This window comes from Enoplosus armatus, chromosome 17, assembly GCF_043641665.1.
Source record: "Enoplosus armatus isolate fEnoArm2 chromosome 17, fEnoArm2.hap1, whole genome shotgun sequence".
In the NCBI taxonomy this organism is placed as follows: Eukaryota; Metazoa; Chordata; class Actinopteri; order Centrarchiformes; family Enoplosidae; genus Enoplosus; species Enoplosus armatus.
In genome coordinates, this window is record NC_092196.1 from 349,499 (window position 1) to 375,646 (window position 26,148).

A 26,148-nucleotide genomic window follows, 5' to 3' on the forward strand; every position below is an offset into this window, starting at 1 on the left:
GCTCTGAAGGGAGCTTTGTCCAGAGTGAGAAAATGACCCTGATGGCGTCATCACTGGGCATTTAGGCAGGGTGTAACAAAAGGAGTATTTCCAGATTAAAAGATGTGGGAACAAGGCAGGGAGGGTATCATGACAGATGTTATCTAGTTGCATTATGGGAATTGTAGGAACCAGGGCTGGCCCAAAACATAGGCCGCATAGGCAGTCGCCTCGGGCTACTTCTCCCAAAAAGAGGATGGAAGAAGTCCACGTCTTTCATAGGAAGCTAATAAAAAAGGGGGGGGGGGGGGCGGTGTGGAGAGAGCTGGCTGATGTCTTCAGAGAAAAACAGAACTACTTTTGAGTGCTGGTTATTTTTGCGGTTGCTTGTTTTGTTTAGGTTATTCAAGAAATATAACATTTCATTACAGTTTCAGTAAGAAAGGATGATGTGTGTGTGTGTGTGTGTGTGTGTTCTAAAGCGAGGGTTAGGGTGTGCGTGGGAAGGACGGGGGTGTGATGGTTTATGATATATTCCAGTCCGGTAAGAGTCTGAGGCAAGCGGCGTACCAGAACCAGATCAGGATATCTCATTATGGAAGTGCCACACTAAACGGCTGGGGTAACACTGAGACCACCACATCCACACAAATGGACAGCAACATTTGTTCTTAAATATTTGATAAAAAAAACAAAAAACATTTCATTTTCTTTTTACCTTTAGTGTTTAATCACATCGTCCTAATTCAAGCCTCTTTCAATTTCTGGGGCTCACAGTTTTCCCATGTGGCCTGCTGTTGTGGGCCAGTGATCAAGAGCGATGATGTTGCCCAAATTGCCTCTACATCTTGCACACCAGCATGAAATATAAAACATTCACAATACTGAACTCTCTGCGGTGGCGAGTGGGACGTCTCGACTCACGGCCACACTGTGTGTGTGTGTGTGTGTGTGTGTCATATATACACTGTGGGGCTGCTGTATGATCTGCGTCTGATCAAAGTGCTGTGGCCCCGCACATGCCTCTCTGCGCAGAGAGCCTGTTGACACATGAACCACCGCAAGTCCCCGCAAAAGTGAAACGAGCGAGAGGTGAAGGCGTGCGCAATTACGAAGGCTGCATGCGGCCAATTATCCCAAACACTTCGAAATCGAAATGCCAATAAAACGGCTGCTTCTGTGAAGTGGCGGCTTACTGTCAGTGAACGCATCACTGCAACATTGCCATTCATCTTATATATGCACGCACGCGCACGCACACACACACACACACACACACACACACACACACACACCTTACCTGATGACGTGCAGATGAGACATGTTTGCAGAATCACAGATATATCCCAAACGACATGCATTCTTCGTTCAATTCATGCTCATTGACTGCAGCTGTTGCGGGACGGCGCGTTGGCGGGGACGCACTTGTGGACGACACGGCCTAACTTTGAACATTTTTCTTTCTTTTTTTGTTGTTGTTGTTGTTGTTGTTGTTGGTTGGTTGGCCCCCGTACCCCGCAACCCCCCCCACAACCACCACCCTCTTCTTATCCCCCGTCTCGGAGCGCCGAGACGGTTTGAAGCCCGGCACAGGAAATCCCGTCCTCACAGCGTCGCCCCACTCCGCTCGCCGGTTTGGCGTCCGGGCAACATTTCGGCCGTTTTCACCCGCGTCTGCCGCGCACTCATATCTCTGCGTCTATCCGCCCTGGAGACATTTCAGCTGTGACATGTCCTCTCTTTTTTGGGTTTTATTTGTATCCGTCGGAGCGGCCGGACGCAGCGGATCAGGCAACTTCACTGACGACGCAAAGCGCACCGAGTGCGCACAGACTGACGGAGAGAGGCGGCATGTGCATGATGTTGTAGCCGGTGATGACGGGATTCTATCTGTGTAAGGGGGAGGGAGGGGGGGGGCAAAAAGGGGCGGGAGGGTGTGATCCGTGTCTTCCAGACAGCAAGGAGGATAAAAAAAAAAAAACTTAAAAGTTGATCGTGACTGGGAAACCATGCGCTTACAAGAGAAGATAAAGTCCGACTTTAGGTGGAGGCAACTGTAACAGCAACTCGAGCGAGCACCGTCAGCTTCAACCATTTTATTCACATTTCAAAATAAAGATTACAAAAAAAAATAAAAAATCAATCAATCATCGTCTTGCCGTCTGAGCTTGACACACATAAATGAAATCACCCGCCCCTAAAAAAAAAAAAAACCACGGTGGCAAAGCAACCAACTGTGGATGCGGGGAGTTGCACGCCGCTGATGGGCCTCTCGTGTTGTACCGACCTGCATAAAGACTCCGCGGCTCCCTCCTGTGGGTGTTGTGCGACCTCTAGCGTCTGATTCGGTGTACTGCACTGAAAACCAGCATGACACAGAGTATGGAAGATGAAATGCGACATAATGGCACATAGAATATGAGGTCTATATGTATGCAAAGTGTATATATGCCGAGAATGTTTATATATAGGAGCATGATGACACCGAGGTCTCCATGTCTCCTGTTTATTCTGGGTATTTGGGGGGTTTTTTTTACAACACAGTTCTTCGATTAGATTTTTTTTTTTTTGTAGGCTGATGTCAGTAGTTATAGACCCAGGATGTATTTCCTGGCGCAGCATTTTAAACTTTCCCATGGTGAAATAAAACTGTAACGCTTCCTTTACGGGTTCCTGGCGCTGTTGGAGTCAAAGTTCTGGGAGTTCTTTTAGTTACGGATTAGTTTGTTGTGTTGAAATACTTTTAATTTCAACAGTTGAACTGCTGGACACCAGATGTCCGCTACTTCACGATCCAGTCCGTTCTCAGTGCATCATCACACTTGTGTGAGCTGCATACTGGACAAACTGGCCGTGATGTCATAAATCCTGCTTGTAAATCCACACCTTAAAGTGAGGTTCAAGGTGAGCGCGGAGGAGACAAACTCTGCGCAGACATCATTCCGCACAATCCGGGAACAATAAGCAAAAACACATTTCTGATTGGAGAGGGACTTTAATGTTCATAAACTGCAGACGACAGATCATCCATCACCGCGAATGAACACGCCAATAAAGATTATCACTCTTAAACAGTAAATGCCCCTGAAAAATGATTGAGGCGCTCATGTTGGGCTTCAGGGCCCGGCTCACAGATGCCGTTCGAATGTATTCCAAAGGTTTCGGATGGGGGTTGAGCTCCTCCACACCAGAGTTGGAAAACCATTTCTGTATGGACCTCACTGCTTTGGAGCAAAGAGGTCTAACCCATGAGACACCAAGAAGGGGTGTCCACATACTTGTGGCCATATAGCGCACATACAGTAACAATAAGACCGTAAAATGACATGTCACAGATTGAACTGATATATATTCATAGCGCCCGTCCAAAGATGTAGCAACACCAGTTAGTTCAGCAGATATGATTGCATGCAGTGAAGTCTATTGTCTGAAACAGCAGATTCTAGCTCACAACAACAACAAAAAACAAAAAAAGGACAAAAGAATCAGCACAGGCTTCCTGTGGGGGGGGGGGGGGGCAGAGGACAGAGGACAGAGGGGAGATGTTAGATTTCTGATAAGACTCACAGATTACAGGCTGCAAAGAGACGTGAGATACACTACATTGTCAGTGCTTTAAGGCCCGTCCCTACCTCATTTGTCGAGTCGGCGGAGAGCAGCCTTGTTGATCTCCCTCAGCAGAGTCTCCTTGTTGTTCTCTATGTTGGCTTTCGCCGTCTCCAACACAAACTCAATCTTCTCCTGGCTGAACGGAAGCTGGAAGGTGGAGAACTCCTCCATCTTTGCTCTGAACTCCTCCGCGTCTGTAGAAAACCGGCAAAGAACCGTGAAGACCAGTTTATGCTCTCGTCACCGGTTACCCATCTTCTCCTTGAAAGGGTAATTCCGGTAAACTTGTTAGTCGCTAGAGCCCACGTCGGCAGGGGCGGGGGCGCAAATCCTCCCTCGCACAAACAAAGGCGTCACAGGGCATTCAAACATGTGAGAACATTTTGACCAGAAGAAGTTCAACGACTAAGCCGGCGTAACCATTTCTACCTAAACGCAGCACAGGGAAAACGGCAAGCAACGTGTAGCAAAAAGCGGTCTCTGTCTGAGCACGGTGCATGCCCGCAATCACAGTGCTCATTTCACGCCGTGACGCATCAAATGCATACTGAGATTCCACAGACTGCAGCAGTGCAACGGAATGTACCCAAACGGCCAATTTAGAGAATGAAATCTTTCATTTGTGTTCCATCTTCATTTACTCTGACCCGGCAACATCTGTACTGATGCTTACACCTCTGCACACATCTCCCAAGTGTAACCTTTTATTATGATGAGAAACATCAAGCTACTGCTGCAACGCAAAGTAAGCTAGCTACAAGTTGGCTGCCAGCTAGTTATAAACTGGTTTAAGCCGAAGGTCATTTCGTGCCAAAGATGGCCTTTTTGGTCCGATATCTGATGACCTCCGCATGGACGTGGACGCGTGTTCCGCACTTTGAGACACTTATTGTCGGCTATGTGAACCGCTCAGCGCCGAGAGACTGATGGCTTGTGTTTGCTATGTGTTCCCTACAGCCAGAAATGGCGGGCGGAAGAAGACGGAAGCGGAAGTGGAACGCGTGGAATGATTGGGTCAATACAAACAGACTTGCCTGCTGGTCTTTCAAGATAAATATCACAGTCAAAGGATGAACGGAATCATTAGTTTGCTAGTTGCCTAACTTGAATGCCAAACCTCGTGGTTCCTCGGGCTGCCCATTGCAGCTTGAGGAACCATGAGCAGTTCTGCCTCTGAGAAGAGAAGTCGCAAAAAGATCTGCATGTGTGGGTGTGACGGACCTTTGCAGTTGCGCCTGTTGAAGAGCGGCATGTAAACGATGGAGGGCTCCTCCTCTTTTCCCTCGAACACGTAGCAGTCCTTTGGCCAGTCTCTGTCCTCCAGGACTTTGTCGTCTATCTCCGGGAAAGGCTTCTTCACCGCGGCTGCGTAGTCTCGGGCAAGAGTCAGAGTCTGCGAAGTCATTAAAAAGCAGATATCATCCACATATATGCATGAACGGGACAGGGTGAACAACAAAGCTGATATGAACCTGAATCTGAATCAAAATGTGAAACATGACACGTTTGTTGTTGCAATTTGCAGTCAACCCGAAGAGAATGGTTCCATTGTTCTAAAGGGGGAAGAGAGCCAACCATAAAATACAAGGGGCTTGTTGCTAAACTTCACTTCACTGAATTTCTTTTGTCTAGTTTAAACTTGTTACAGAATTTGCCTGAAGGTTTTGTGGGAAAGTTGGCTTGACTTGTGCCAAACAGTCTGTGGGAAGGGCAGGAGGGTGTGGGGAGACGGGAGCGAAGACGTTAAGGTGGTATTCTAAATGAACCTTAGACCTTCCACAATGAAAATGACTGACTACTGAAACAACGGAGCAATAGTAGTAGTGGTATTTCACTGTTACTTGCAATGGCCCATATGTGACTTTGGAGCCATTTCAATGGTGGCCATTGAGTGGCGCCGTGAGTAGCCATGATAGTCTATGTAAGCGTGGGACTAATTTGATACAGGTCTGGCGCACAGCTAGGGCTATGGTTTTTTGGCTTTTTGGAAGGTTTTTGTGTGACAATAGAGCATCCGAAGTCAAGGACGCACGCCATCTACACCAGAGCCACACGTACAAAACTGGCCAACGCCAAACAGAGCGTCAACATATGGCATTAGTACTGTATCGCAGGTATTATCAGTTAGTTTCAGGGTTTAGGCATACTGAAACACACACACACACACACACACTTTGCAATACCTCGAACATGTTTCCAGCGCTGCACTCTGGTGCGATGATGAGGTCGATGTCTCTCTTGTCTCCCAGAAATGAAGGGTAGGCTACGTTGATCAGCAGCCCGGCGTCCACCAGTTGGAAACTTTCTTTCAAGCGGAGGCAAGGTGGGACGGTGGAATCTGCCCGGCAACACATTGATTCACTTCATCATTTTCTTCATTATTGTATTAGTTTTTTTTCTGTGCAACCGTGTCCATGACTCTTGCAAGTTAGCAAAGAGTTATTTATGCGTTAAGTCCAATATTCACTCTGCTTTTAGCTCTGTTTTTAGTCTGCGAGAGAAATATTAGACCCTATCGCAGCTCCACCAGCTAGTCTCTAACAAAAACAAATGAGCTGGAAGACGCTGAGGGGAACGAGTAGGTGGTTATCTGCAGGTCCATCACTGGGATTAACACCTTTCACGTCCACGTGGACATTCGAGGAGGAATACTTCGAGGAAAATTCGAGGAATACTTTTACATTTTGGGAAATATGCCTGTTTTCTTTCTTTCGGGGGAGTTCGATAAGGAGGTCGATATCACTCTTACACCTGTTCGTTAAACACGAAAGTACTACTAGCAGTCAGTTAGCGTAGATTTGTCCAAAGGCTCAACCCATCGCCGTTTTGGGATGGGGGGCATAACTTGATCGTTGGTGTCCTAGAGGTAAAGCCACTGAAATAGTCACCAGACTACATCCGGTGAGTCAGACTAGTCCAAAGGTAACGAAATCCACCTACCAGCTCCTCTAAATCTCACCCTCAAGAGTGGTCTCTCTCGGCAAGAAAGCGAGTAAACGCATTATCCAAAAAAATCTAACTATTCCTATTATTGCTGAAGGGGTCTGTCGTCTCACCTTGGTATTGGTAGAGGAAGTTCCTGGTGGTTCCCCAGTCCCATTTAATGATCAGGGGAAGAACTTGCTTAGCAAGCAGAGAGACTGGAGTTGGGGGGGACACATGGAAAAGAAATACACAGACTGGTTTAAATCTCATTGGTCCACAACTGTGACCGGTCTGGCTGTGTACCTGCCACGCACTGACCGTGTGTTTTGAAAGCGCCATCCTCCAGGCTTTGGCTCCAGGTCTCTACTGCCGCCGCCAGCTCCAGGCTCCACTGCTGAGAGAGATTTTTTCTTTCCTCCAAACTCTTCGACTCCAGCTGCGCGGACTCATTACCATGTACCGTGTCTGGGAAAGATAAGAATCCAATGGACGCTGTGGCATTTCGAAGCCGACATTTGCTTTGTCGTCATTTCATCACAAAAAAAAAGGCGAAACATTAGAACATTGATGGCATTCCTTTTCTGGGTATCAGCTGCAGTCTTGGTGGATTGGCTTGCAGCAACCAAAACAATTGGATATAATGAATAAAGCTGGTAAGAGGTCAGTTTTATAGTAAAATCATCTGAGCAGGGTCATCATCATCATCATCATCATCATCACCACTACCTTCTAGTATTTTATGCAGGTTGTCCAGGTGAGATAGAGCAGTGGGATCCTTAATGGTGCTTCTGGTCAGGACTACTAGTGTATTAAGGGCATTGTATACACGCAGGTACACTTCAATACCACCGTCCTGTATAAGCACTGAAACACACACACACACACACACACACACAGCAAGCATTGATGTTGGAAGTACTTTTCCCCCTCAGCAGGAGATGCATCCTGCAGCTCGTAAAAATACATTTCATACGTACGAAAACGTCAAATTGTGAATTACCATTCAGCCAGGGGGGGACGAACTCTCTGATGGTGTCCTCGTGGGCCAACGCGCAACCTAGAACACCTTCCAACACACACAGTTTGACAATGAGGATTAATACGCAGGTACGATCAACCATCCTACAACATCAGTCCCTGCAGACACATTATGGGTATTTTGTTGTACCTTTTCAGGCCCCCAGAAGCATATTTTCTCAAACAGCTTCTTACTATGAGGGATGAACACACTACTTTCTGCCACAGTTTTGGTTATTCATTTATTTTCGGTTAAACTCTTGTTTTCTCGTGAGTTTATGTTAAGAGTATACATACTTAAGATTTGGGGTTTCAGGGGCTTTAAAATGAACCTCGTCGGGTTCATCAGTTCTGATTCCAGCTTTTGATGTTGAGCTTTATTTTGATCTTTGAGTGTACGTAAGTGCTCAAAATAATAAATCAGATCGTACAAATGACCAGTTATGACCACCATAAATTCTCCCATGTTACTACATGTTGCTTTCATCTGTGTATCTGGAAGATTATCACAAAATCAGAAAATAAACTTGACACATGAACCTGTTGAAGATGTAAGGGCTAACGCGTTAGCAAACAGTCGCTAACAACGCATTGCGCAGACACGGCGCAACATTTGCATTCAACTTGTAGTTGTGTTCCCAGCGACATGACATATGCAAGTCCAATATACATACTGCTCTTTTAGCTCTGGTTTTGGTCTCCACCAGCTCCTGGCTCTGAAACTATCTGGCTCTTTAGCTGCTAAATGCGTCGCAATGTTCCGCTGTTTCGGAAGCTGCCTTTTGTGGCCCGAAAACGAGGTTAATGACAGGCCAGAAAACCAAAACAATGAGCTAAAAGAGGCCAAGACGCTCCTTAGAGTTGGGTGATAATTCTCTGTGGGCTCCTTACCACCCCTATCGTAATATAGATATATTCTACATTTTTAGACACATTATTTCCACAACGTTAGAATCAATCAAGTCACCAAATTTGAATGCCTGCACTAGTGGGTACTCGATGGTCCGATTTGTTAATAATTCTCACGGCTCTCTTTTGGATTTGACCTCATAAATACGACACATAAGTGACTTCAAAATAAAAGCACCACTGATGCAGTGGTTTCCAGGTGTTTAGTTACTGTGTGTCTATACTACTCAACTTGCTCAGCCTGTGAAAACACACCTTTTCACAAGGGGCTTTTGCCTTTAATAGATAGGTACAGATGAGAGAAACAGGAAAGGTGGGAGATAGAGAGGAATCGAACCTCGAGCCTCAATCGAGCCTTTGTACGTGGGACGCCCACTCTACCAGGCGAGCTACCAGGGCGCCCCAATAAAACACACCTTGTAGTTTGACCATGTCCATCTCTGGCGTCTCCTCCAGCAGCTCTCCGCTCTGGAATTGGCTGCCCAGGAGAGAAGTTTCAAGGAAGAGGCCCAGCTCCGTAAAACCAGCCTCGTGAGGGCTCATCTCGAACCATCTCCCTGAGTGACACAGAGTCTATTTTACACTTCATACAACCAAGTCAACAACTCACTCGCTGTACAGTACGGACTGTGTGTGTGTTTGTGTACCTTCTATGGGCCCCTCTGAAAAGCAGTGCATCTCTATGGCGCAGTAGATGGGGTAAGGGTTGGTGGCATTTCTGCTGGCCTCATCTGAAAGATGCCGTAGGTCCATCTGATGAAACACAAGATACATATATTTTTTACTGCACATAAAACCTTTATAGCAGCGTGTTGCATTTCTGTTCTGATGGGGAACTATCAGGAGTAAAAGTGTGTGTGTATCTTTGCCCTGGGACCTGTTTCATGATCCCAGCCGAGGTCATGGCCCCCCAGATGTCAGTGAGAGAGAACTGCTCCTCCTTCGCCCTCTCGTCCAACCAGGCCAGAGCCTCCGGCAGACCGGCCCCCGGATCCGACAGCCTGGACACCGCCCTGTCCATGTTAGTGCTCCACTGTGGGTCGCTGTACAGGGACGACATGGACCTATCGAAGGAGACATGGGTCAAGAGAGACTGTCACGTTTAAACAAATGTTAATGTGTTAAAACACCCATTCTAGGCTCTAAGAAACCAAGAGCAGCCATGTTTGCAATTATGCTCCAGCCACACCAGGGATAGGGAGTCAGTAGGGCGATTGGTCAGCTGGTCCACCGCTGTGGTCCACATGAAAATACTGTTATCACACTAAACTAAGATGGCGAGCATGGTGTTATACACAGCTGGAGTGAAACCATGACCTCGGGTGTCAATTCCAGGAGTTAGAAAACCTCATCCAAGCTCCCGCTGACATTTGTAATGTAATGCAAATGACCAAAAACACAGCCCTGGAGCAGAGACTTTCTTCTGGTCCTACGTAAGGACGGTACATTTCAAATTATTTTAGCAGTCTTCATGCTGTTTTCATTTTCACTACACGAGTCACCATTTCCCAAAGGTTAAAGGTCATGAGCCAGACAATATGAGGCGAGTCCATGGGCGAGTTGAGACATGCCAGCAGGACACAGAGGACTGAATAGTACAGGACATTTTCAGACAGCAGAGATTACAGCCAAAAGTGGGGGAAATGACATCAGAAGAGAATATCGGCGGCCGTCGCGGCTCGTGGAAGAAACCACGCAACAGCGACGGGAGGTACCTACACCGCAGCGCTGGCAGAGGTTCGTGGGAGCCGTAGCTTTTCGTATGCTGTTTTAACTCTCTTAAAATCGCAAAAGGGCGTAACTCGCGATAACAAGCGCTGTGGTAGATGCTCAATAATCTTAGAATATGGACAGTAAACCTCAGTAAATTTTGGAATAATGGGAGAAAAAAACTGCTAGGGACACCAGCTGTCTAAACCGGCTCGACTTCAGCATGTCAGCATTTAGATCTTCTTGTCGTCTCGGTTTTTAATCTCATTATCTCAAGACACAATGTATGTATGATGGGCTGATTATCTTGCTGTCGCACAGAAAACGTGATTATCCCAAGATAAATGAGGTAAGCAGCTTGTGACTGGAGGTGGTACAGGATGAGACAGGTAACTGCGGCAGTGGCCACTCCTCCCAGATTCCAACCTGCGTCGATGCAAATGCAGTGTTTGATCACGGCATGCAAACGGCTCCGTCGTTGATCCATTTGCGTTCCACGGGCCAGGGAGTCCCGAGTATTCCACGTCAAGCTCTTCTCTGCTCAACTCACAATTACACAGAAATGCTGCTCAATAAACCGCAGAATTTAACACTAATATGAGACTGACGCAACTCCAGCCAAAGCTGCAGGTCAAGGGCCACTTAATTCAACATGCCCCCCCCCCCCCCCCCCCCCCTCCCCCCACCATGCCCTGTCTATCTGCTCAGCTCTCATTCACACACATACACACAAATTCCTGTTCATTTGCGGGAAGCACGTTACCATGTTGACCCAGACACTCCCCCCAAGTAGAGCAGAGTGTCCACCAGACCTTCCTTCGCCATCTGATAGAGGGAGCCCACCACGCCCACAGCTGCCCTCTGACCCCCGCCCGACGCCAACAGAGCGATGTGGGGGACCGAGTCCTGGTTGGAGAGATGATGGAGAGGCGTGCATTGGAACCACTGGGGTGCACTGACGGACACTGAGAAAGCAACTGACAAACCATCATTCTTATTCTTAACACACCATAACCAGAAAGTCTTTCTTTCTTACCGCCGTGCAGTTGATTCCCAGGCCGTTGAGCGACTCCAGCACTACCTGCTTCCTATTGTGAACGTACTCCCGCTCGCCGGCACACAGAGACTGCGACTGACGGATGGGTTTCTGGAAAGGACAGTCGAGGACAGCTCAGCCCTGAATGAGTTACAGAGCGCTTCCCAAAAGGGAGAGTCAAGCGAAATGAAATGAAAAGGCGCCCAATGATGGAACAACATCAAGAGACAACAAGAACAACAACAACAACAAGAAAGTGCACAGCCAAAGGATTTGAGAATTTCAGCGTTTGTGTTCGCTCACCTCGGAGGCGGTTGCGTTGCCCTCCATGCTGCCCGCCGCCCTCGTCCGCGCTCCTGAAATCACAAGCCAGAGGCAAATTGCTGAGACAGAACATCTCACTTTCCCAGTCCCCATGTTGTGGCACGGAAACGACGTTCGGCTTTCAGATGTTAATGCTGCAAGAAGATCCGAGCTGGTGGCGAAAAGTTCTGCTGCCTTCGCTCAGATGTTGCAGGGTGTTTGTTTTTTGTTTTTTAAAAAAAAAAGGGGGCTTCTTCTCTTTGGAGGAGCCTGCCGAGGCTACAGTCACGCCTAACAGGCGCAGGCCGGGGCATGTAACTCATCCCTCAAGCACAAATACACCTTAACTCACACGCACACACACGCACACACACACACACACACACACACACATTCTTGATATCTACCTTGTGTTGGCTGCTGAGGAGAAGATTTCTCAATACACACCGGAGGTCAAACTCAAACCAGGTTGATAGAGAAGTGAAGTGGTAAATGCTTCAACTTGCATCACTGAACTGCCAAACAATCACACACACACACACACACACACACACTTCCTCTTTCTTCTCACAATGCCGTTATCTCTAGAGGATGTTGGAGGCCTCTGTGGCTTACTTTAGTACTTATGTCTAATCAATCACGTCGTCATTTGGAGGGTTAGGGTTGGGGGGGGGGGGGGGGGGGTCTTTGGAATCAACAGGCAATTAATCAGTGATTGATTGTGTCAGTGACATGAAAGATATTTCATTTCCATGTGGGATGAGAGCTGTTACGGCAGATTTAGGAGCTGACTTCACATGAAAAAGATGGTACTGGTCGGCGGCGGAGGAAACATCCTCCTTCGCTTAAGTAAATGTACTAATTCAAAAATGTAACGACTCCATTTAAAAGTCCTGCATTAGACGGACAACATGCGCCTCATGAGGTGACCTCCATGCTGTGGTGATGTCAGCCACACAGCTGTGGGTCAAGTGGTCAGCATTTCAAAGGTTCGAGGGTTTGTTTCATGGTCATTTTACAACACAATGGTCGTATAATGAAATGTACGTTCGTAGTCCCTTTATGCTACACACACACACACACACACACACACACAAATGACACACAAAAAAAAAAAACTATTCATTTTGATTTTTACTCTCTTCGGTTTTCTTAAGAAATACTTTCTTAACCAGGGCGGAGATGTGAGATGACGATGGCTGGTTCTTTGTGATTCCCAGGAACCTGAAACTGTGACTGTGGCCTCGCCGTTGTTTGTGACCCGGCCGATGATGGTGGTGTCGTCCGCAAACCTTCTCTCTCGCCACGCCAGGGGGGCTGCAGTTGTGGTGGGCGTGCGGCGTGAACAATGAAGAGGGCTGAGCACGTGGCCCTGCGACGCTCCGGTGTTGAGCACTAGAGTGGAGGAGCTGTGGCCGCCGATCTGAGGAGATCCAATATCCATTTGCAGAGGTTGCCGATCAGTTTTATGGAGGGGGGGGGGTGGTCGAGTGTTGAATGCTGAGCTGAAATCAACAAACAGCATTCTGATGCAGGTCTTGTTATTTTCAAGGCGTGCGAGGGCTGAGTGGGGCGGCGGCAGAGACGGCATCCTCTGTGGGTCTGGTGGTTCTGTCACTGGTGAGGGATCCGGGCTGGCTGGGATGTTTGTTTTTGATGTGTCAGAGAACCAGTTTCTCAAAGTCGTTTCGACGAGACACGGCAGACCTTTTTTCGGTGCAGGGACGATGGTGGGTGTCAGTGATGACATCAACCAGCCGGCAGGCACGTGTTCTTAGTACACAGCCAGGGATGTTATCAGCTACACAATGCCGCCACAATGTGTCTCTCCCGATGCCAGCTTTCAAATCTCGATCTGCATGGGGCCCCCGCCTCTCCATTCAACACATTTGCTGATGCACGACGTGACTGATGATGTATATTCCTCAAGTTTGATGTGGTTCTCCTGGGTGGCGGCATCATCTCTGAACATGTTTCAGTCTATGCTCTCAAAACAGTCCTTTAGAGCTGCTGCAGCTTCATCTGTCCACACTTTGACTGTTTTGTTTTGTTTTTCTGATGGTTTGACCCTTTTAATCGGCTGGGTGTAAGTCAGTGCTATTGAAAATGATGCGGGGAAGCAATCAGCTTTCAGAATTGCAGAATTTGTTTTCCCGTGGTGTTCTTTTCCAACTCTGCTTTTCATCAGCAATTCTTCGTGGGACAAACGCACAAGGCTACCAGGCTACCATTAAAATTAAGGGATGTTTGATGCTTTATAATCACTGGGCGACTTATTCCCTTGGGATTTTCTGTGGCCTTAAAGGTCCCATATGGTAGAAAGTGAGATCTCCATGTCTTGTTTGGTTATAAAGCAGCTCTAGGTGCTGTATAAATACTGTGGAAGTATCAAAACACACTGTGCCTTAAACCAAGCCATCCGGACTTCCTGTAAGGTTATGATGTCACAACTATACAGTCACTCAGCCACGCCCCCAGCAGGTCATCTGCTCCTGGTACAATACCGCCCACCAAGTACAGGGACGCTCATCCACCTGCTCAGTCGAAGTTATTGGACCTCTCTGCTCAGGAACTACTCTTCAAGAGTTTGGGAGGTTGTTCCGTTTGTCTAACACGGCTTGTTTCTTGAGGATTCACAACTTCTGGATCCCAGAAATGACATTCACAATCTTCCAAAATTCCAACAAGCCTGGCGCACTTTGAGACGGCCCGGAAACATCCACACTTTGCACACGGAGAACAACTGAACACCCTACTCAAGGCATGCTCTCAACTTCGACATGTGCACAGGTGCACTTCAGCCTCTTGTGGCCGAAATGAAATATTACAACAAACAAACGCTTTTTTCTTACATGTTCCTTCACCTGCCAAAACTGCTTTTCTCATCCGTTCTCACGAATGAAATTCAAAAAAAAAAGTACCTTGGAAAAGTGATCCTGGAGTTTTTTTCCCCCACCTGTTTCACAGATTAAAGGAACATGTAAGGGTTTTAAAAAGATTATCCTGGCATTATCCTTTTTTTCTCACCTGTTCTTAAGACACATCAGAGAAAACAATTCAGATCAGACTTACAAATGGATCGCCAGATTTCTTTTTTCTCACTTGCCTCTCGGGGCTTCCGTAAAGATCAAACGTACGAATCACAAATACCATCAGCTGACATATTGAGTTAGTCAAAATGGATTACACCGCCACTCTATTGAACTGTGTTACTCTCGGATGTGTTCATCGAAAGCTCATTGTCTTTTAAACAAATGAGTTTCAGCATTCTAGCGTCGCCACAAAAAGATGAGGTGGACATTTCAGTTCAAGTGGTAAACATTTGCGCACTCTGGTTTATGTGGGTGCCACAGTTAGGGAGTATGGAGGCAGGCAGATGCTCAAAGTGTTCTGTTTTGTTTTGTTTTTTTTGCGATGTGCTTGGTGAGAGGACAGAGGCAGGACGTCATAGCAGGGACGCGTGTGCTGTAAAAGTTAAACGTCTGATTGACGAGATGCTGTAACCAGATGGACAGGAGTCTGTGGATGGCCCGATGAGGTGCTGGGAGGCAAACGTTGCCCGTGTTCTGAGAACTGTGCGTCACCAAATCGCAAAATAAAAAGTTAGCCTCGACGAGAGACACAGCTTCAGCGTCTTCTGTCTCACCGTCTTTGGCTGTCTTGACCTCAGCAATGATAGGAGGAACATGTCACTTCGGCGGCAGCGATGAACTTGCTGATAAAGTTATACACTTCTGACGCATTGGGCTCACGGCGGCCTTTTTTGCGGGGACAAATTTTATTGCCGTGATTGCTGATAATGTTCTGGGTAGAGGTGGAGTAGAGAAGACAGACTGTGCTCAAGTAGAAGTAAAAGCAGTCCTCGAGATAATGCGACAACAGGTCCCCGTCTGGAGCCGAACCGGGGACGCTGCAGTCCCTCATTCACCCGTGGGAACTGACGTTTCCTCCCTGTGCCTGGGACGTTTACAATCTTGTTGTTGTGCTTTGCTGTGCAGATAACTGGCACTGTCGGACTGTACGTTCTTCTGACGCATCCGTCTGACATCAGCGTGATTAGTCATGAAGGTGCGGGATATAAGATGGACAGGGAGCTCAAGTCATCACCTCTGTGAGCCTTTCCACCCCCCCCCCCCCAGTTTCTTTGTGCACACCATCCAGAATCCTTTCCGTACTCTGTCCACCTCCAGCCATGTTGTTTGGAGACGCCAGCTGGGTCGCCGGGCTGCTCTGCGCTTGTGCTGTGATGTCGGGTCCCATGGGGCAACCTGTGGACGACAGGGAGGACATGTCAACGGCCGCTCCTCCGGCGGACGAGGCGCCGAGGGGAGAGGGGACGCCAGCTCCCGCGCCCAACGCGGAGGTGGACCCAACGTTTGATCGCAAGGTAAGGGGAATGACGGAAATGCTGTATGCTTATCATCATTTAGAGCGTAATATTGTTCCCCAGGTTTGCCTTCATGACCAAAGACTGTAAAACAAACAGGTTGAATGTATGTTTTTCATGTGTGTTTTTATATCAAAATGTTTCTCAAGTGTGTAATTAGAATATTGTTTCTCAGGCATGCAAAAGTATAATGTAATTGTCTTTTGTGGAAAGGTTTAATGTCATGGGGTATCTCTTTTTTTACTGTATGCACACCTCATAATATGTGTGTGTGTGTGTGTGTGTGTGTGTGTGTGTGTGTGTGTGTGTGTGTGTTGCAGCTGTATGTGTCTCAGACCCTGTCTTTGTCTGCTGGGGAGCAGGAGTTTGTCCTGAAGAGGAAACAAGTCGCTCTGAAGTCACTCAACGGGCTGGGAATCAAGTGTACACTGGTGCGACTGAGGAGACGTTAAATTCATTTTCTTAAACACACGTCAGAAGTCAGCTTTCTTTTTCTGTCTTTCTCACAGTTTTTACCCCCCCCCCCCCCCCCCCCATCTGTGCAGAATGTCATGGCCATCCTTTTGCCGAGATATTTCACTCTGTAGACCAAAGTTGGCAGATAACCAACAGACAGTAGCCATCGCTAGCACGGCAAAAAAGATAGTGTATAAATGGGACTGCTACTGATAAGACTAGTGGCCTTCGGGCCTCTGTTATATACACAATGGCTCTATTCAAAACCCCCAGTACATACTGCATATTTTGCTTTTGTTTGCATGCTACATGCTAGATTTTGGCCAAATCAGTACGTGCTGCTAGTATAGCAGGCTGTTTTTTTTCCTTCATAACACAAAACAGGGAGAAGTTCTTGTTCCTGTTTCTTGCGGGTACAAACTAAGACCAGTTATGAATCCTCCCAGGATTATGGATTATAGATAAGACAGTGAACTGACTGACCAGCCAAACAGGAAAGTTATAGGTTAGGACTTAAGATTCCAGCAGCAATGCGAGCTGCTCAGTACCTGGGTTGCCTTTGGGTATGAAATGTGCTATATAAATACATTTGCATTGCCTTAGGCACAGCGGTGCTGGGAGCTAGTGTTGGCACGCTAACAATGAAGTTCGAGGACTGAACCAGGTTTCACGGCAATTCCAGCGAATATTTGTGGAGACATGGCAGGGTGGCGCCACAGGGAAAGGTCAGGGGACTGGGGGTCACTAAAGTCAGATACATCCTGTGGGCATCTTGAACGTCGGTGCAAACTTTCACAGGATCCAGTAGTTAGTTAGTTATTTCGAGCTAGCAATCACTGGAAATTTGCTTTGGGCAAGAATCTGCAGGGGGCTTCGGCCTCTGCTGATGGAGGAAATACGCTTTCTTTCCATGCCTCTCTCTCTCTCTCTCTCTCTCTCTCTCTCTCTCTCTCTCTCTCTCCTCCCAGGATTGGGTCCCCCACGTCGCACTCCTGGGGTCAGGCGGGGGTCAGCGGGCAGCCGTGGGCCTGCTGGGTTCCCTCCATCAGATGGAAAAGGACGGCCTGTTGGACACTCTGCTCTACCTGGGAGGAGTCTCTTCCTCTGCCTGGTAAACGCGCACTAATCGATGTATACGTGCACCGCACTGACATGGAACACTTGAAACACGGAAACTCTGCTCGGCCTGACTTGGTCCCGCGTCTGCGCGAGGCCTCTTGGCGGGTCCATTGGGGAGTACTGGACCTGATAGTTAAAAGTGAGCAAAGTTTCAGGCTTGAGTCTGAGTTGGCCACTGTTACAAGTGATCACCTCGAACAGTCAGTTGACTTTCTACCGAGCATATTCAGCATATTCAAGCAAAAGCCAATCACCGATCACCCCCCCGTGCACACTCATCAGATGTTTGTTTTGTCTTTCATCTAAGCATTTGTCATATTGGCCCGATTGATGGTATTTGTAGCCCGTAATTAAATGCATTATTGCCAAAAGCAGGTCGCATAAGGTTTACAGTGTAAATATAATCATTTAGAACGTAAGAAAAAGACAAACAAATGCTTTGTACATTACTACACTATATACACCACTGTGTGCACTATATAACGCCCACTATGCTACACTCCATTACTATACTACACATGATGAAAGGAAACAAATCACTGAAAATATCAAATATTTTAAAGAATATATATGACAAGATGAGAGAATGTTGCTGGTTTCTCTCTCTCTCTCTCTCTCAGGTCCATGTCCTCCCTGTACAGCGACCCGCGGTGGAGCGCCAACATGGACGAGGCGGTGTCCAGGCTGTCCGGTCCTATGGTCGGTGTGGAGGAGGCTCTGGCCTGGTTGGGCGAGAGGGAAAAGGAGGAGCACTTCTCTCTCACCGACGTCTGGGGGGTCATGACCTCGGCTGGGATCATGAAACGGGTACGGTGCCGTGCTCAAATGCCCCCCAAAAATGTCTGTGCAATTCTGCCAATCTGGTCCCTACAGGACAACGAAGGATGCACAAGTATCATCAGCTCCAAACATCGCCCTAATGTCTAAGTCTTCAAACCCACATCAACAGAATGACAAAATCAGCCTACGACCACCTTGAACATATAGCAAGACTTAAAGGACCCATGTCTCGACAAGACTTGTAGAAACTTGTACATGCTTTCGTTTTTAGTTTGGTTATTGTAGGCTTGATTATTGCAATAGTCTCTTTACAGGTCTCTGTTAAAATGAGCTGCAGCTCATTCAGAGCGCTTCTGCCCTGAAACTGGAACACATCATTCTCTTTCCAGATGTTATGCCCAGTTTTCCTTAGAAATCCTTGTTTATTTGTTTTATGGGGCTATATGCGCGTCATCGCAGGTTTACAATTTTGCTCCCCAGATCAGATCATCCCATCTGCCGTACCATGACTATTTCTTCTTCTTCCATCCATTGATGCACATCAGATGACACAATGCTTCGTGCACTTCGGTAGCTCTTGGGTTATTAGAAGTGAAGCAGGTCACAGCGATGATCAATGCCGCAGTGCGTGCAAGAACTGGAGAAACAAGGGGTTGATGAAAATATCAATACTGATTTGGGCGAGTTAAGAATAATCAGTCCCAGTAATTTTGACTTTCGGAGTTTGAAAGTTTCTTGACCAACATGACCTATCTTCTTCACCATTTACTGACCGGATGCATTTTTTTGGCAGTTGGACCTCCGACGTCTTTCTGAGGATGGCATGAACGCCTTCAATCCGTACCCCATCTACAACGCAGTAAACAAAAACTGCCTGCAACACGGCCCTGAGGAAGGTACACAACACAACTATGCAGACAAATATACACGCACGACTCAAAACGTCTCAAACTGTGAAAAGATGCAACATCCTGCTAACCAGTGCAGACGCTACATTCTGTCTTGAGAATCAGGTTTATGACCGTGGAGAGTTTTCTAATACTTACAGTCTCAGTCTTTACTGACTCCGTCTCCCTGTCTTTGACTCAGGTAAATGGTTTGAGATGACTCCCCATGAGGCTGGCTTCACAGATCTGGGTCTCTTCATTAACACCTCTCACCTGGGCAGCAGAATCCATGAGGCAGATCCTGACGATAGAGTGTCGGAGATGGACATGGTCAAGCTGCAAGGTGTGTCTGGCTCCTCCGTCTGCTACGAGCACAACATTCTGAAAACAAGGAAATCTGTCCATAGCCAATTGTACGGAAGCCTTGAAAGGCCAGGGTAGTGCTTCATTTTGAAGTTATGTCAGAAGTCAAAAGCGGTTGTGAGAGCAATAATATTTTCCATCGTGTTCTCTTGCGATCACAAGTATCTTGTTGTTCTCTCGTGATAACAGATTAAATGAGGTCAGTTTCGGAAGATAATGACATAATTGTTCGGTTGTGTTGTCAACATAGTTCCTTTAGCCCAACGTAACAAGATACTTAACTAAATATTTCAACCACGTTCTCAACTTCTGGCTAGTTTTTAGTAATGAATTATTAATTTACTTTATTTCTGTTGTTATATGTGAAATACAAAAATAGTTTCCTCGTGTTCATGATTTACATATTTTTTTACATAAATGTTTTGATTAGATCTAATCCCATCAGGCTGTTTTTTCCCCCTGACAGAATAGCACAGGATCAGGATCACACTTAATCAGGCAATTAGCTTAGCTTAGCATAAAAACTGGAAACAGGGGGAAACCACTGGCTTGGCTCTGTTCAAAGGCAACAAAATCCACCTACCAGTATCTCTAAAATGTTTTAATTTGTGAGCTTCAGAGGTGCTGGTAGGTGGATCTTGTTCACTTTAGAGCCACAGCCAGGCTAGCTGTTTATCCCAGTTTATAGACTTTGTGCTAAGCTAAACTAACCGACTGCTTGCAGTAGCTTCATTTTTACCATACAGACATACGAGTGGTCTCACTCTTCTCACCCACACTTTTGGCAAGAGAGCCAATAAGCGCGCTCCCCAGAATATCTAACTATTCTTTTAAGGTGTCACAAGTTAAGGTTGAGCCCCAGTAGGGAGTCCTCTGTTCAAATAGTCCAATTTCCCAAGTTTGCCCTTAATCGGTAACATATTATACTGGAAGCTAGAAGGTGTTATTGTCAGCATAAGTGCCATTTTTACAGTGTGTTGTCCTGTATGCGTCTGCTTTGTCATACAGGTATAGTGGGCAGCGCTCTGGCAGATGAGGAAAGTCTGGTAAACTATCAGCCTGACTGGCTGAAAGGTAAAAAAAATTGTCACAATGGGCAAAGACGTAGACAAACATTTTTAAATGTGCAGCAGCAGAAATGACCCTGACTGTGTTGTAAACTCAGGTCTGGTGGGTACATCAGCTGATGAAAAGAACTTACTGGATGTGGTGTTTCTCTGGACAGAAGGTACCAGGTTTATAGAAGAGTTTCTTGTGAAATACACTCGACATAAATACGCTGGTGCATGTTATGTGTATACAGGCATGTACATTTATATTTCCATGCATCAGTACCACAGCAGGTCAACAGTTTCTGGGACGTCTTAGACCGCTACATGCGCGGGTACCACAGTCTTTTGAAGATAACAGAGCTGATCAGGAAAAACACAGAGGATCCCACTGTTTTATCTGGGCTGGACAACCTGCAGAAAACACTGACCGGTACTAATGATAGCGATGATGGCGATAAATCACCTGAAACTTGACATGTCCAGAAAAGGGTCATCACAATGTTCACTCAACAAAGAAAGCTCTTCCTGTTTTCCAGAAAGTCTTAACTTAAACCCTACCGCATCATTTGGGAAGAAGAGCCCGGAACAACAAAAGCTGGTCCTCGAGCAGTGGCTTCAGAAAATGTTGGCACCCTTACAGACCTGGAACAAGAGTCTGGATGAAGGACCAATCAAAGAGAATGGTCAGTGCCAGAGTCATAACGTCCTTTAACTATTGTCTGTGCTGCTACGCTCTGCAACCTGTTGACCAAAGCAAGAGCTTTTTTAAACATCTGTCCCGCTGCTTTATCGCCGAGAAAATTGTCTCACTAAATGGGGGACCGTGCCGCCATTTTTAAAAACTAAGGGCATAAAAATAAATAGGCAAGAAAAAAAATAAACAACCACATTGAACTACAGTACCCATGAAGGCATCATCCTGTATTTATTTATTTATTTATTTATAGCGGAACAAGCTGTGAACACAACGTTTACATTTTGTCACCATATAACGTTGTCATGGCTAAGCTGTTAGCCAACAGTTGCCTATTTACATATCCACACATGGAGCAACATCATCACAGCCATGCTAGCAGCACTGTGAGGCTGGACTTTGAGGTAAATGCTAACGTCAGCATGCTCACAATGACAATGCTAACGTGCTGATGTTAAGCAGGCATAATGTTTACCACGTTTAGCGCGTTACCGTGCTAAAAATCTGCCGATTAGCACTGAACACAAAGTTCAGCTGAAGTCGATGAGTTTTGCAGGTATTTGGTCACAAACAAAAATAGTGGACACATTTTGACCTGGTGATGGCGCTAGATTAAAGTTGTAACGATTTCATCTCGAGGGGGCTTCAATGTGTGAAGAAAATTGAATGGCAATCCATCTAATAGTTGATTTCATTTCACTCAAAACCTCAAACCTCATGATGAGGCTAGAAGAAAAGTCAGGTGCTCACTGAAGTAAAGAGGATACATCCTCTGGGAACCATGAATGTCTGTACAACATTTTGTGCCAATCCATCAAGTAGATGTGATGGTTAAGTGAAAAATGACATGCTGTTTGCACTTGAGGAAAAGCCAGGGGATCACCAGTAGATCAGTAAAATTCATCCTCTGGGGACCCTGAGTGTTTGCACAAAATGTCATGGCAATCCATCCAATAGTTGTTGAGATATTCAATTCTAGACCGAAGTGGTGGACCTACTTGCCAACATTGCCATCCACTAGCATGTCGCTAGCATGGCTAAAAAAATATTGATTAATGCAACTTTAACTAATATTGCAATTGAATAATTAACTGATGTAGTGACGTTTATTACATGTATTCAATTCTCATATTCAAAACATTTACATTTTGCAACGTTGTGGATTTTTGGTACATTGGGTTGGCTTGTTACAAAACACTAGGTTTTAAACAATATTCTTAGATTTGATCCTAAACATAATTCAAATGCTAAGATACTCCTACAACACTTTCTGCTGGATATCAATATATATACACTTTTAAAAACTTTTAGTTTAAGGCACTATAACTGGGAGGTTCATAGCATCCTCAAAACACTGGTGAGGTCACTGTGGTGCCTTAATTGACTGATTAAAGCTGCACGACCGCACACAAACATGACTCCAAATGAATACTAATGTTTAAATGCTAACCCTGCCTGGTGAAGCAAGGCTGGCAAGTTCCCCATAACAACTGATAATTGGTCGATGTTGTGCTTACAGCTTGTTTTGCTGCCCCCAAGTGGCAAAAAAAAATGAATAATGCAGCTTTAAGTTCTTCCTCATGTACAGTAACTTGCTTCATTTGGGTGTGCTGTGTTTCCCCAGTCTCTTGGATGATCCAAAAAATTGTCCCCCTGATTGCGAAATGGGAATGGGGAACAACTGAAAACTTCCTCTACCAATACCCAGGTAAGTCACTGTCACCACGCTTGATGCCTGTTTTATTTAAACAGCTGAATGAGAACAAACAAGTCGCTATATTGTGATTTGTGTTGCGGCGAAGGTGCCGGGGTGCCGTCTTGCATCAGACTTAAGAAGCACCTGCAGCTGATAGACGCTGGTGTGATGCTCAACGTGCCCTACCCTCCCTTCCTGGGAGACAAGAGAGATGTAGATCTCCTTATTGCTCTGGACTACGGGGCTGGTGACACCTTCGAGGTGAGGCGCTCGTGGTAACTGTTGTGTTGTTGTAGATATATCAGTGGAGACCCAGGAGCGACAACTGTCACAAGGCCAGCTGATGTGTTAAAATATAATGAAATAAATGATCTGAAACGGTCGTCTGCACAGACTCTGACTCTTGCCAGAGACTACGCAGCCGCGGTGAAGAAGCCTTTCCCAGAGATCGACGACAAAGTCCTGCAGGAGAGGGACTGGCCAAAGGACGTCTACGTGTTCGAGGGAAAGGGGGAGGAGCCCTCCATCGTTTACATGCCGCTCTTCAACAGGCGCAACTGCAAAGGTCCATTACACCCAAGCTCCCAACACAACACAACACAACACAACACAACACATGCCAAACCGTTTTCATGTTCGTGATCATCAATGGTCTCATCCCGGTCCAGATGCGAGGGAGCTCAGGGCAAAGACGGAGGAGTTCTCCACCTTCCAGCTTCCGTACAGCCAGGAGAAGATTGGGTTTGTGCTGGAGACGGCGAAAGCCAACGTGAAGAACAACAAGGAGACCCTGCTGAGGGAGATTTCCAAGGCCGCTCTCCGCCGACACGACAAGAAGTAGGACGCGTCCGACGGATACGTGGGCAGACGTCAAATTCTTTTTTTTTAAATGAATGAACTAGCAATGCTTCACATCCACGCTTCTTCTCATTCTTTATGTCCTCCTCTCTTCTTTTTTCCTCCTTCTTCTTCTTCTAATTCTTCCTCTTTTTCTCCAGCAGTTAGAAGAGGTCTTCACCAAAGTCTGACATCTGAACTTCACAAGAGTCCGTGTCACGCAGGCATTGAGAGAACCATCGGTATATATATGTTTTCACTGATTTGTGTTTCATCTCTCCTTTACTTTACATTCCTATTACTGTAATGTATCATTAGGATGCAGTAACTTAAATGAAACACTAGAGGTCTGTCTATGTTCAGGTTTTCATATTTGCAGCCATCCATGCTGTGTTCCTGCTCATCTTACGAGAGCTCTCTGTCTACCATCGAGTATTCAAATTCAATAAAGCTTGCTTTAAAAAGGAAGAGTTCAACAATATGCTTATTCGTAGGGGTTGACCAATGTGGTTTTTTCAGGGCAGTTTCCGACAGCGATTGTTAGCAATCAAGCAGAGCTTGTTTGCTCGCAGCTTTTTTTTTCTTTCTTTTTTTTTTAAGGGGCGGGGTTTATTACGTCTATCTGCCAAATAATCACTAGTTTGAATCAGATTCAAACTTAGACATCCCGCCAATATAACTTCATTTCGCGTGCCTGGACTCTGTTTAGCAGCACTAAATGCCTCATATTGCCAGACCTGATTTCAGTGATCTGGTGTTCATTCAAAGCAATTCTGCACACATGTATGGTCTGAAATATCTGTTTTCAAACTGACCACAGCTGAATTAGAGTTCAGCTCTTAATAAAGTTAAACTCGGGGGCTATTTGTCAGGCGGCTGCAGTAGTAATCTACTTGAGGGGGCTGTATATTCCATCACGTCCTTTACGTTCTCTTGATGCTGGTTATTTAACTGTTCCTCAATTGAACAAACACTTTTGCTGGTGGTGAGCCCTTCCAAACAGGAAGGGTTGGAGGGATTACACGTTGGAGGGATTACCTATCTCATCTGGCCTGGGAACGCCTCAGGATCCCCTCAGGAGGAGCTGGATATACGTTGCTGGGGAGAGGGACATCTGGACTACCTTGATTAGCCTGCTTATGTAAAAATACATAATAAACCGAAGTACTAATAAACTTAACAAAAAACCCTCTTCCCTCCCTCTTCCTTGACCACTTGGTACAGCCTAACAAGGTAATTGGTATCTGCTGGAAGCAGGACCTGAAAGAGAGAGTGACAGAGAGAGTAGGGGTTCCCAAAATAAAAGTGCAACTACCAAAAATGAGCATCCTGCTCGTGTGCATGTGTCTTCTGGGTTTTTTTTTTTTTTTGGGGGGGGGGGGGGGGGGGTTACCTTTTCCAGCCCCCTCACACACACACACCTTTCCTTCGCCTGTCATGGCCTCTCTCCTCATTTCACCGGCAGGGGGAAGTCAAATCAACTGACTTCGTCCTTCCCCAATCCTGTTTGTGCTGCTGTGTGCGAACCTTATCTTTAATTTCCTAACCTCAATCTGGGTGACTGGGTACGAGGCACCCCCTTTCACTTGATGGGATAGAAAAATAATGCTGGCTAATATAAGCATTCATTCAATTTTAGCTGCATGCCCTTTAGGAAGGCGCTATAATTGTTACATAACATCCAGCGTCCAGAGGTCTGTTCTTGAGTAACTCATTATCTCGCGGTCTTGTTCCTTTGATTTGCTCCCGCTCAGGACGTTTCCTGCAGTCCGCTCACATGAATGACTTCCCAATGCCCAAACAGTAACACATAGAGATGCTCGACTGCCGTCTCTCTCCTGTCCGAGTGACGCCAGTGGCTCGAGATGACATGAAGATAAGCTAGTGAGGTCCTGGGGGGGGGGTGGGGGGGGGGCAAAGGTCAGAATCTAAACCGCCATCTGCCTCCTGCAGGAAGTGACTCAAGCCTACACCTGACCCCAAAGCTATTATGTGGTATTGTGTATCTCTATCTCTATCTCCGTCCCTGTGGGTCTGTCTGATGTACCATTACAAAAAGCTTCTTTGTGTTTTCTTCCTTAGCTTTCAGCTAGCCAAGGACTGTGGAAACTGCAAGGGAGGACCTGAATGATGCTTCGACTGACGAATGGATACAGGATGATTCATTCCTGGGTGATGTGGTTCGATGGGGGGACTTTCCCCCACCTGTCCAGGGCATTATCAGATCCATGCTTAGCTAAATGCTTTCCGTCGTAACACAGTACTTGCTGAGATATTTTAACATTTTAAGATAAGTGAATTAATGAATCACGTTTTGGAAGACAAGAACCTTTGTTTCGTCATAGTAAACATGGAGAAAATGATGTCACATATCCGTATATCAATCGAA

At 46.3% G+C, this 26,148-nt stretch overlaps 3 protein-coding genes across 3 annotated transcripts in view; 1 reads left to right on the top strand and 2 right to left on the bottom strand.

Annotated features, from left to right (window-relative positions):
* LOC139299694 (carbonic anhydrase-related protein 10-like) overlaps positions 1-1,340 on the bottom strand; it is a 63,744-nt gene extending 62,404 nt beyond the window's left edge. The window contains exon 1 of the mRNA XM_070922546.1: positions 1,280-1,340. Within this exon, the coding sequence (XP_070778647.1) occupies positions 1,280-1,340 (61 nt within the window). The remainder of the gene's footprint in view (positions 1-1,279) is intronic.
* Positions 1,341-2,960: 1,620 nt separating this feature from the next.
* Positions 2,961-11,524, bottom strand: LOC139299681 (cytosolic phospholipase A2 gamma-like). The gene is made up of 14 exons (XM_070922524.1): positions 11,489-11,524; positions 11,186-11,296; positions 10,913-11,055; positions 9,317-9,503; positions 9,087-9,192; positions 8,856-8,996; positions 7,514-7,579; positions 7,240-7,377; positions 6,832-6,978; positions 6,645-6,728; positions 5,772-5,926; positions 4,810-4,981; positions 3,612-3,782; positions 2,961-3,478 (listed from the first exon to the last, which is right to left on the bottom strand). The coding sequence occupies exons 1-13, from the start codon at positions 11,513-11,515 to the stop codon at positions 3,613-3,615; spliced, it is 1,647 nt and encodes a 548-aa protein (XP_070778625.1). The 5' UTR covers positions 11,516-11,524; the 3' UTR covers positions 2,961-3,478; position 3,612.
* Positions 11,525-15,680: 4,156 nt separating this feature from the next.
* LOC139299858 (cytosolic phospholipase A2 gamma-like) lies at positions 15,681-23,763 on the top strand. The gene is made up of 13 exons (XM_070922794.1): positions 15,681-15,875; positions 16,196-16,306; positions 17,300-17,442; positions 18,071-18,257; positions 19,024-19,126; positions 19,320-19,460; positions 20,489-20,554; positions 20,813-20,962; positions 21,069-21,215; positions 22,851-22,934; positions 23,029-23,183; positions 23,316-23,487; positions 23,591-23,763. Exons 1-13 carry the CDS (start codon positions 15,681-15,683, stop codon positions 23,761-23,763), a joined length of 1,827 nt encoding a protein of 608 aa, XP_070778895.1.
* Positions 23,764-26,148: the final 2,385 nt, after the last annotated feature.